The 10,241-nt window shown below is 42.5% G+C and overlaps 1 protein-coding gene across 1 annotated transcript; it reads right to left on the bottom strand.

The window, feature by feature from the left end:
* Positions 1 to 5,781: 5,781 nt before the first annotated feature.
* Positions 5,782 to 6,849, bottom strand: LOC121289706 (prolactin-releasing peptide receptor-like). The gene has a single exon (XM_041209329.1). It carries the CDS (start codon positions 6,847 to 6,849, stop codon positions 5,782 to 5,784), a length of 1,068 nt encoding a protein of 355 aa, XP_041065263.1.
* Between the last annotated feature and the right edge of the window lie 3,392 nt (positions 6,850 to 10,241).

Raw genomic sequence — 10,241 nt, 5'->3', positions numbered from 1 at the left:
ACCCCTGCCAATGAAGGCAAGCATGCCATATGCCTTCCTGACTACCTTATCCACCTGCGTTGCTACTTTCAGCGACCTGTGGACCTGTACACCCAGATCCCTCTGCCCATTGATGCACTTAAGGGTTCTGCCATTTACTGTATAATTCCTGCCTGTATTAGACCTTCCAAAATGCATTAGCTCGCACTTGTCCAGATTAAATTCCATCTGCCATTTCTCTGCCCAAGTCTCCAACCAATCTATATCCCGTTGTATCCTTTGACAACCCTCTTCACTATCTGCAACTCCTCCAACCTTCGTGTCGTCTGCAAACTTACTAATTAGCCCAGTTACATTTTCCTCCAAATCATTTGTATACTACAAACAGCAAAGGTCCCAGCACTGATCCCTGTGGAACTCCATTAGTCACAGCTCTCCATTCAGAAAAGCACCATTCCACTGCTACCCTCTGTCTTCTATGACCAAGCCAATTCTGTATCCATCTTGCCAGCTCACCTCTGATCCCGTGTGACTTTACGTTCTGTACCAGTCTGCCATGAGGGACCTTGTCAAAGGCCTTACTGAAATCCATGTATATAACATCCACTGCCCTTCCATCGTCGATCATCTTTGTCACTTCCTCAAAAAACTCGATCAAGTTAGTGAGACACGACCTCCCCTTCACTAAACTGTCACTAATATGCCCATTTGCTTCTAAATGGTAATAAATCCTGTCACGAGGAATCTTCTCCAATAATTTCCCTACCACTGACATAAGGCTCACCGGCCTGTAATTTCCTGGATTATCCCTGCTACCCTTCTTAAACAATGGAACAACATTGGCCATTCTCTGGGACCTCACCCGTAGCCAGTGAGGATACAAAGATTTCTGTCAAGGCCCCAGCAATCTCCTCCCTTGCCTCCCTCAGTATTCTTGGGTAGATCCCATCTGGACCTGGGGACTTAATATTCTTCAAGACGCCTAACACCTCCTCTTTTTTGATCTCAACATGATCCAGGCTATCTACACACTCTCCCCTAGACAAATCGACTGCTAAGTCCTTCTCTTTGGTGAATACTGATGAGAAGTATTCATTTAGTATCTCTCCCATTTCTTCTGGCTCCACACACAGATTCCCACCTCTGTCCCTAAGTGGGCCTACCCTTTCCCTGGCTACCCTTTTGCTTCGTACATATGTATAAAAGGCCTTGGGATTTTCCTTAATCCTGGTTGCCAGTGACTTTTCATGACCCCTTTTAGCCCTCCTGACTCCTTGCTTAAGTTTCTTCCTACTTTCTTTATATTCTCCACGGGCTTCATCTGTTCCCAGCCTTCTAGCCCTTATGAATGTTTCCCTTTTCTTTTTGACTAATCTCACAATATCCTTCATTATCCAAGGTTCCTGAAACTTGCGATGCTTATCCTTCATCCTAGCAGGAACATGCCGGTCCTGAATTCTTATCAACTGATGTTTGAAAACCCCCCATGTCAGTTGTTGATTTTCCCTCAAACATCCACCTTCAGTCTAGATTTCTCAGTTCCTGCCTAATATTGTTATAATTAGCCTTCCCCAATTAAGCATGCCTGAAGATCAATATGACACATTGCTATATGATTATGGCTATTATAAGTAAAATAGCAGCCTGTAACAAGGCTGCTGTACAGTGTCATGAAGATGGTTAGATTTAGAAATGTACCTAACTCAAAGTGAAACAGAGGATTCTGGGTAAACACCTTAGCTTGGAGACATGCCCAGATGATCTCCATGGGGTTGCCATGGAGAAACCCATTGAAGTGTGATGGCCTTTGACCCAGAGGTCAAAAGTAAAGGAAATTTGTAATTACTTTAAAATGGGGAATCTTTAACTTAATGTTAGCAAGGGGCTTTCAAGAGTTGGTATCACTTGTCATCGATTATAATTTTTGAATAATAGGAAATACTGGTCCATGTGACCTGCTGATCCTAGCTGGAAGCAGTGCCAGCAGGAAGTTAAAATACAGAGGCTGCATGGCAGGCAGTTACAAAGAGGAAAGGGAAGAGTTGGAGAAAGAAGGCAGTTCCATTGTATCTAAGTTGCTGTGACTAAAAGGAGCTGAGAGTTGGAAGGGTTCTAGAAGGAAGTGTGTTATATAGGGACGATTGCATGGGCAGAACACTGTTTACGTGGAAGCTGTTGCCTATAGAAAGTCAGCTGAGTCTGTGAAGGAAAGGGATTGGAATTCTGCCATGGAGGGTTATATGTCTGAAACTGGTACCATACAAGTGGAGTGGGCTGCCTACTAACCCCCTGAGATAGACTCTGTTGAATCTGCTATTCCATTGTAATTTATAATTCATACCAGCTGATTATCCTATAAATTTATCTTTAGTTTACGTTAACTCTGACTCACGTTAAAGTAAAAGTTACAAAAAGTGAAAATTTGTCTGGTAATTTCTTCATGGGGTGTGGTGGGGTGGGGGTGGGGGTTGGTCACTTGGCAAATTTGATTATTTTGGTTTACAGTTCCCCCATGGGGACAGTAACAATGGAAAGTACAACTGGGTCATAAGGGTCAGTTTTTAAAAATTATTCTCTGCATTTTGTGGAGCCATTATGTATTAATATCACATCATCATCTATGAGGTTAAGAACAGGTCAACTGTGCTTGTCAAGCAATCTACTGAATGTTCAATTTTTTTTGGAACTGTAATATCACAACATTTGAGGAATTGTAACCCAAAAAGAAGATATTCTCACCAATTCTCAACAATTTTTAATCAGAATTTGGTATCTAGCCAAATAAGATCCCAATCTCCCTAAAATGGTGAAAGATATGGATAATGTAAATTAACCTAGATTAATTATTTTAAATTCTGATCATAGATTTTGCAACCAGTCATGCCCAATTATGGGGTAAAAGGTGAATGTAAACAACTAGAAAAATGGATAGAGATCTGTTACGCCAAACGTCCATCCATTTGATCAGTCCAGATTTCTAATTGTAGCCAGAGATGTCCATCAGTTTGGGGCCTGATACTAATATAATTATGGACAATGGCATTACCTGTGAATTTTCTATTATGCCAGTAGTTATGCCAATATAGAGCTCAGCCATCAGCCAGTCCATATAAATGGCATCCAGCACCATACAGTAAGAAATACTTGAAAGATTTGAATTTATATGGCATATTTCACAACCATAAGATATGCAAAGCATTTTACAGCCAATTAAGTACTTTTTGAAGTTATTTACCAGTGCAATGTAGGAAATGCAATAGCCAATTTGTGCACAGCGAACTCCCACTCACAGTAATATGATAAACACCTGATAAATCAACATCACTGAAATAACAACATCACTAAAATAACAGATATTGATAAATATTGGCCTGGGCACTAGGATAATTCCATAATTGTGCCATATGGAATATTTTACATCCACCTGAGAGCAGACAGGGCTTTAATTTAACATCTCATCTGGAAGATGGTACCTCTGACACTCCAGCGCAGTACTGAGGGAGTCTGCACTGTCAGCCTAGATTTTTGTGCTTAAGTCCAGAAGTGGGACTAGGACTCACAACTTCTTGACTCTGAGGTGAGGGTGCTACCAACTGAGCCATGGCTGATTTAAAAATTTCACTGGCATTTTGAAGCTACCCCCTAATGCATTTTCTTGCTTACTGGGCAACTCATCAAGAACAACTTATATACAAATGCTCACCATCTTCTAGTGTGCACCCAATGCCAGGCTAAATCTTATGAGAGCTTGCTCACACCATGTAAATGAAATTAAATGAGGTAAGCATATCAATGGTTGGGCAAATGCTAACAGCATATTGCTAACTAACATCTGATTGAAAAATCTACCCTATTGGTCTTAAACAGCCACTTAAACAAAAATACGCATTGCATGATATGAAATCAGACATAATTAATGTAATGAACATTATTAGATAACCAAGAGTCCCATTGTTTCACAGGTCAGTGATTTTTGTGTTTTATCTCACCCTGTAACCGATTAGACTCTGGTTTCAAACAGGTGCATCCTTTCAGCTAAAGGAAAATGTAACTTTATTGAGAGCAGCGCTTGGGAAACACTAATTCCAGAAGGCAATAAGCAAATTCACAGAATGAAAACAGGTCGGTGAAGAACAAGGAAAGGGACAAAAGAGTGAACAAATAACATGAAATAAAATGAGTCTGCCCATTATCCTCTAATGGAGTGATTTATAGGAAAGTAAATCTCTCTGGCTACCTAGTGGGAACAAAGCTCTGTCACAGGACATTCCATTTAAGATCTGTTTAGATTGATGGTCTATTTAGTTTACAGATGAAACTAGCCTTTAACCTTGGCTGTTGGCATCACAACCTGTGCTTCAAGTGGGTTCAGACACAATGTTAATTATACTGTGAAAGGAAACTGAGGCAGACAGATTGAAATCATTTCATTTGCCAGCCTTTATTTGATGTGGCAGTAACCTTCGTGGTCTATTCTATCACACTCTTTAAAAAGAACTGGCAGAGCAGTAACCTTGAGTGAAGGATCCACTCTTGGATAGTCAAGGGTGTTTTAGAACAGCTTTTAATAATACTGGAGAAAATTCTCATTATCTTAATTTGTGTGACACAAAAGGCACGGTGTTGTAAAGAACGGGGCAAGCTAATGAGTTGAATGAATACCTGTTCCCTTACAATTGCCTTCGTGTGCAACTAACTGTGACTTAGCCAGAAAATGTTATTTGTAGACAATTTTTCACATGCAATTGAGACACTTGCTTTCATGAGTTTAGAACACATGTCAAAATGTTTGATTATTGTATACTTCATCAACATTTCAGTACAAATGTGGGACATTCTGGGTTCATACTGTAGTTTGCCACTCTAACAAAAGAACTTAAGAAGTTGCATTAAGGGGGCAAGAGAGAGAATTCCTGGATTTCGACAGGGAAGACTCCTTGCCTCCATAGCCCATGCCAAAAAAAAATGGGACTAATCTCCTTCTAATAAACCCTGATCTCACTCCACTACCCTTAGAATTGTAGTCTGGTTACAGCACAGAAGCAGGCCATTTGGCCCACTCTGCCCATGCTGGCTCTTTGCAAAAGCAACTCAGCTAGTCCCATTCCCTTGGGTTTTCACTCTGCAAATCTTCTGTCTTCAAATAATTATCCAATTCCCTTTTGAAAGCCACAAATGAAAGTCTCCACCACACTCTCAGACAGTGCATTCCAGATCTTAATACTCACTGCGTAAAAAAATGTTTCTTTGTATCTTTGTTGGTTCTTTTGCCAATCACCTTAATTCAGAGTCTGCTGGTTCTTCACTCAGGTGCCAGTGGGAGCACTTTCTCCCATTGACTGTGTCCATTCCCCTCATGGTTTCAAACGTCTGTCATTTTTCCCTCAGCCTTCTCATTAAGAAGAACAGCCACAGCTTCTCCAATCTATCCATGTACCTGAAGTTTCTCATCCTGGAGCCATGTTGTTAAATATTTTCTGAACCTTCTCTAAAGCCTTCTTAAAGTGTGGTGCTCAGAATTACTCACAGTACTCCAACTGAGAATTTTATGAAGGTTTATCATAATTTCCTTGCTTTTCTATTCTACGCCTCTATTTATAAAGCCCAGAATTATGCCTTGTTAACCATGTTCTCAACCTGCCATTCCCAATTTCAACTATTTGTACATATATGCCACCCCCAGCCCCACCCCCGCCACCAGGACTTCCCCCAGGCTATGATTACATGGCATCCAAGTCTCGTTTGTTCCCAGTCAGTGCTCGGAGACAATTTTTATTTTTTGCATCAGAGCTCTGCTTTATTTTACAGAACCACGCTGGTCATGACACAGTGAGCACTGGGAGCCACTTTCTGGTTCTGCCAGGTGAACATCTTCTTGAGCTCCCCTCTGAAGCTGTCGTGAAGCCAGGCATAGATGAATGCGTTGTAACAGGTGGAGCTCATGGCAAACCAGTGGCACAGCAGCTGGATCAGGTTGAAGTACTGCTTGTCAATCAGGTCAATGTCGATGTCTTTGATCACATTGAAGAGATGGAGAGGGAGCCAACAGAGGCCAAAGACGGCCACCACCAACACCAGGAGGCGGAATGTTTTCCTGCGCCTAGCCCGATCCCACTCAGCTTGGGTTTGGGTGATGTTGCCAGGCACCACACGGTTCTTCAGCTTGACTGAGATGCGCAGGTAGGATAGTGAGATGACTGATAAGGGCAGCACATAGGTGACCACCAGGGTGCTGTAAGCATAGACCAGCCTGGGCTTCTCCATGCCTGTCCAGAACTCCTCGCAGATGGTCAAGTCCTGGTGGAAGAACTCCACGTGGTAGGTGTGAACCAGAGCCGGGGCTGCCAGGAGACAAGCCATCAGCCAGATGGCAGCTAACAGGTAGGCACAGCTAGGGATGGTGAGTCTCCGCTTGAGAGGGTGCACAGTGGCATAGTAGCGATCCACAGCTATGACAGTCAGGGTGAAGACAGACACAAACACCGTGACTGGCTGCATGAGGAACACAAAGTAACACATGAATCTGCCGTAGATCCATCCCCGGGGCTCGAAGACATAAGCCAGAGTGAAGGGGACACAGGTAGCGCACATCAGCATGTCCGAGAAAGCCAGGTTACCTAGCAGGAAATTGGTGATGTTGTGCATCTTCTTGGTCTTGCAGATCACGTAGATTAACAAGTAGTTGCCAAAGATGCCGATGAACACCACCAGCACGTAGCAGGGGATGATCAGAGGCTTGAAAGACTGAATCAGCTGGATACCCTGAAACTGAGAAGAGAGGTTGCCGAATTCTTCCAGCCTGCTGCCTCCAGCACTTCGATTCTCCGGGACGCTCTCCCAGTTTTGCAATCCTGGTGTTTTATGTTCCATGGCTTTTCCTGGCGAGTTTCACTCCCCAAGTGTCAAAATTTTCGAGTCGGCAACTCTCTGTTTAAACGAAAAAGAACATAAGTCAGTTCAATCTGTTAGCGAGAATTACCAAAATAAACCAACTCCTCTCCCTACCTGACTCTTCACCTCTCCGCTTTGACACCATCCGATTCTACTCTTAGTGAACATTTGAACATATGTTACCGAAATCCGGATATACTCGTTGCAACTTTGAATTCTTACACTAAGCATCATCGGTTTGAGCAAATAATATCTCTCGAACGGTGTAAAAAAAAGTATTTGTTCTTAAATTACAATGTTTGTAACAAAGGAGACAGTCAACTTTGTACCTTTTTCTTCTAATGATCTGTAAATTACTTCTTAATCTCACACGAATGAACACTTTCTCTATGCAAATACTTTACCATTTTGGTTTGATTTCCCCCCGCCCCCGCTAATTCAGACTTGGCTGGACAGAAATGAATCGCCAAATCCTTATTTCTTTTTAATCCTTCCTTAAACAGCCTCTTTGTAACACCGATCGGCTGGAGCACTTTGGGCAGAGAGAGCGGCGGAGACTCTTCAGTCCCAGCACTCGTCGCCTCTCTCGACTCGTTTGAACACAATCACTGGAGAAAATGCAAGTGTCTCGCGAAATGCGTTACCAACATATCACTGGCCTGTCGAGTCAGTGTGTGCTTCATTGTCTCGGTCAATCCTCCTCCTCCTACCTTTTACCTCCGGTTGTCGGATTCGTCTCAGGTGAGAGAACCAATTGCCCCGCCGGACGATTTGCAAATGTATTTTTTGTGACTTTCACTTTGATTAAAACTGCAGCCAGTTCCCTGCCTGTTAACAATACGAAGCTTATTGGTTAAAGGCACTATTCGGGAAAAGAAATCATTGGAGGGCGCCATCATTTCAAAAACTTGTGTAAAAATAAATGGGTTGAGTACCAGCCACTCGGCCCCTTGAGCCTGCTGCGCCATTCAATAAGATCATGGCTGACCTGACTATAATCTCAATCCCACGTTTCTGTTTACCACCCCCCATCCCTCCAACCTTTCACTCCTTGCCTTATCCAGAATCTAGCTCTGCCTTAAAAAAATATTCAAAGACTCTGCTTCCACTTGGAAGAGTTTCAGCCCCCCACTCGAAACATCAACTCTTTTCTTCTCTGCTGATGCTGCCAGACCTGCTGAGTTTTTCCAGGTAATTCTGTTTTCCCCTGAGAGTAAACCAATTCTCTTCATCTCTCTTTTTTAATTGCCTATTCCTAATTGCCCTTGTTCAGTGGGCATTTTCAAGAGTCAACCACATTGTTGTGGGTCTGAAGTCACATGTGGGCCAGACCAGGTAAGGACGGCAGGTTTCCTTCCCTAAAGAATATTAGTGAACTAGATGGGTTTTTACAACAATTATTTCAGTCATCATTAGACATTTAATTTCAGTTATTTATTGAACTCAAATTCCACCATCTGCCATGATCCCCCGATCATTACCCTGGGTCTGGGTCTCTGGATTACCAGTCCAGTGAAAATACCACTACAGCCCCATTAAATGGGTGACCCCTTAGTTTTAAACTATGACCCCTAGTTCTTGATTCTCCCACAAAAGGAAACATCTTGTGACAATCAGTCTCAAGTAAGTGCAGGCATAGAGAATGGCCGTTTAAAACAAAGCAAAGCATGTTAGGAATGTTTCATCATTCTCCATATAAAGCAATTGAAAAAATAATCAGAAGAGCCAATAAGAGTTAAGATCATAAGAAACAGGAGCAGGAGTGGGGCCATTTGTCTCAGCACCACCCCCTCCTCCTCCCCCTCCCCCGCAAACTCCCAAGCCTGTTCCACCATTCACTAAGATGATGGTTGATCTGATCTTGGCCTCAAGTCCACTTTCCTGCCTGTTTCCCATAACCCTTAACTCCCCTATAGTTCAACCCCCCATCTATCTCAGCCTTCACTACATTCCATGATGTAGCCTCCACTGCCCTCTGGGGTAAAGAATTCCAAAGATTACCAACTCTCTGAGAGAAGACATTCCTCCTCTCCATCTTAAAAGTGTGACTCCTTATTCTGAACTATGCTCCCTCACTCTAGATTCCCTTATGAGGGGAAACATCCTCTCAGCACTTACCCTGTCATTTACCCTCTTAGAATCTTATTGTTTCAATAAGACTACGTCTTAGTCTTTTTTTGAACTCCAATGAGTATAGGCCTAATCTGCTCAACCTTTCCTCAATTTCCGATGCACTCCCACCTTGTTGACCCTGGCAAGTTTCAGATAGCTCAGGTTAGTTTAGGGTTAAATCTTGAATTGCCACTTCACATATAATAATCACTTTCCTATCTGTTTCTCAGAGGTTTCCTGGGCACCTTGAAATACACACTGGAAAATCCAGAAGTCAGAGGGGCTGGGTTGGGTTTCCGACCCACCAGCAATTTTATCATGTTTACCTCCTCACCCTCTCCAGCATATGCTGACATGAGCATCCCCACCACTGCCCCCCACCCCCTGCTTTGCAGGTAAAATTAGCCCATAATAATCTGGGACACAATTAAGTGACGTTTAGAAAGATATGGGCTAATAAATGAAATTCTGTTTGGGTTTGTTAAAGGCCCATCATGTTTGACTAACTGACTGAGTACTTTGATGAGGTAATGGAGAAAGTTGATGTGGGTTGTGTGGTTGATGTTGTGTATATGGATTTTCAAATGTGTTTAACAAAATACACATAATAAACTTGTTTGCAAAATTAAAGCCCATGGGATTAAAGGGACAGTTCAACATGGATACAAAATTGGCTAAGGGACAGAAATGGTGGTGAACAGCTGTTCTTCAGGCCAGAAGGAAGTATACAGTGGTGTTCCCCAGGAGTTGGGTGATAGAGCCTTTGCACATTTTAATCTATGTTTATAAAACACTGGTTAAGCCTCTCTTGAAGTATTGCATTCAGTTTCAGGAATCATACTTTAGAAAGGACGTCTAGGCCTGGCAGTGGCAGCAGAAGAGCATTACTAATGATGAGGAACTTCACTTATGTGGAGAAACTGGAGAAGCTGGGGATGTTCTCCTGTGAGTGCAAATGGGTTACAGGGGATTTGACAGAACTGTTTGAAGTGGTAAATGGTTTTGATAGAGCAATCAATTGTTACCAATGTCAGAAAAGTCGGTAACCAAAGGACACAGGTTTCATCTAATTGACTAAAGAACCAGAAGCAACACAAATAAACATTTTGTACATGGTGAGTTATGGATCTGAAATGCACTGCCTGAAGGGGTGGTGGAAGCAGGTTCAATGCTAACTTTCAAATAAGAATTGAATAAATACTCGAAAAGTAGAAGAATATGAGGGGCTTGATTTTATGTCCCCCACACCCCACTCTGCT

This window comes from Carcharodon carcharias, chromosome 17, assembly GCF_017639515.1.
Source record: "Carcharodon carcharias isolate sCarCar2 chromosome 17, sCarCar2.pri, whole genome shotgun sequence".
Classification (NCBI taxonomy): domain Eukaryota; kingdom Metazoa; phylum Chordata; class Chondrichthyes; order Lamniformes; family Lamnidae; genus Carcharodon; species Carcharodon carcharias.
The sequence above is the reverse complement of the archived record's forward strand: the minus strand, read 5'-3'. Positions and strand labels throughout refer to the sequence as shown.

What these genes read in the sequence shown, in the direction of transcription:
- LOC121289706 (XM_041209329.1), bottom strand. Translation starts at nt 6,849, where the DNA reads ATGGAACATAAAACACCAGGATTGCAAAACTGGGAGAGCGTCCCGGAG.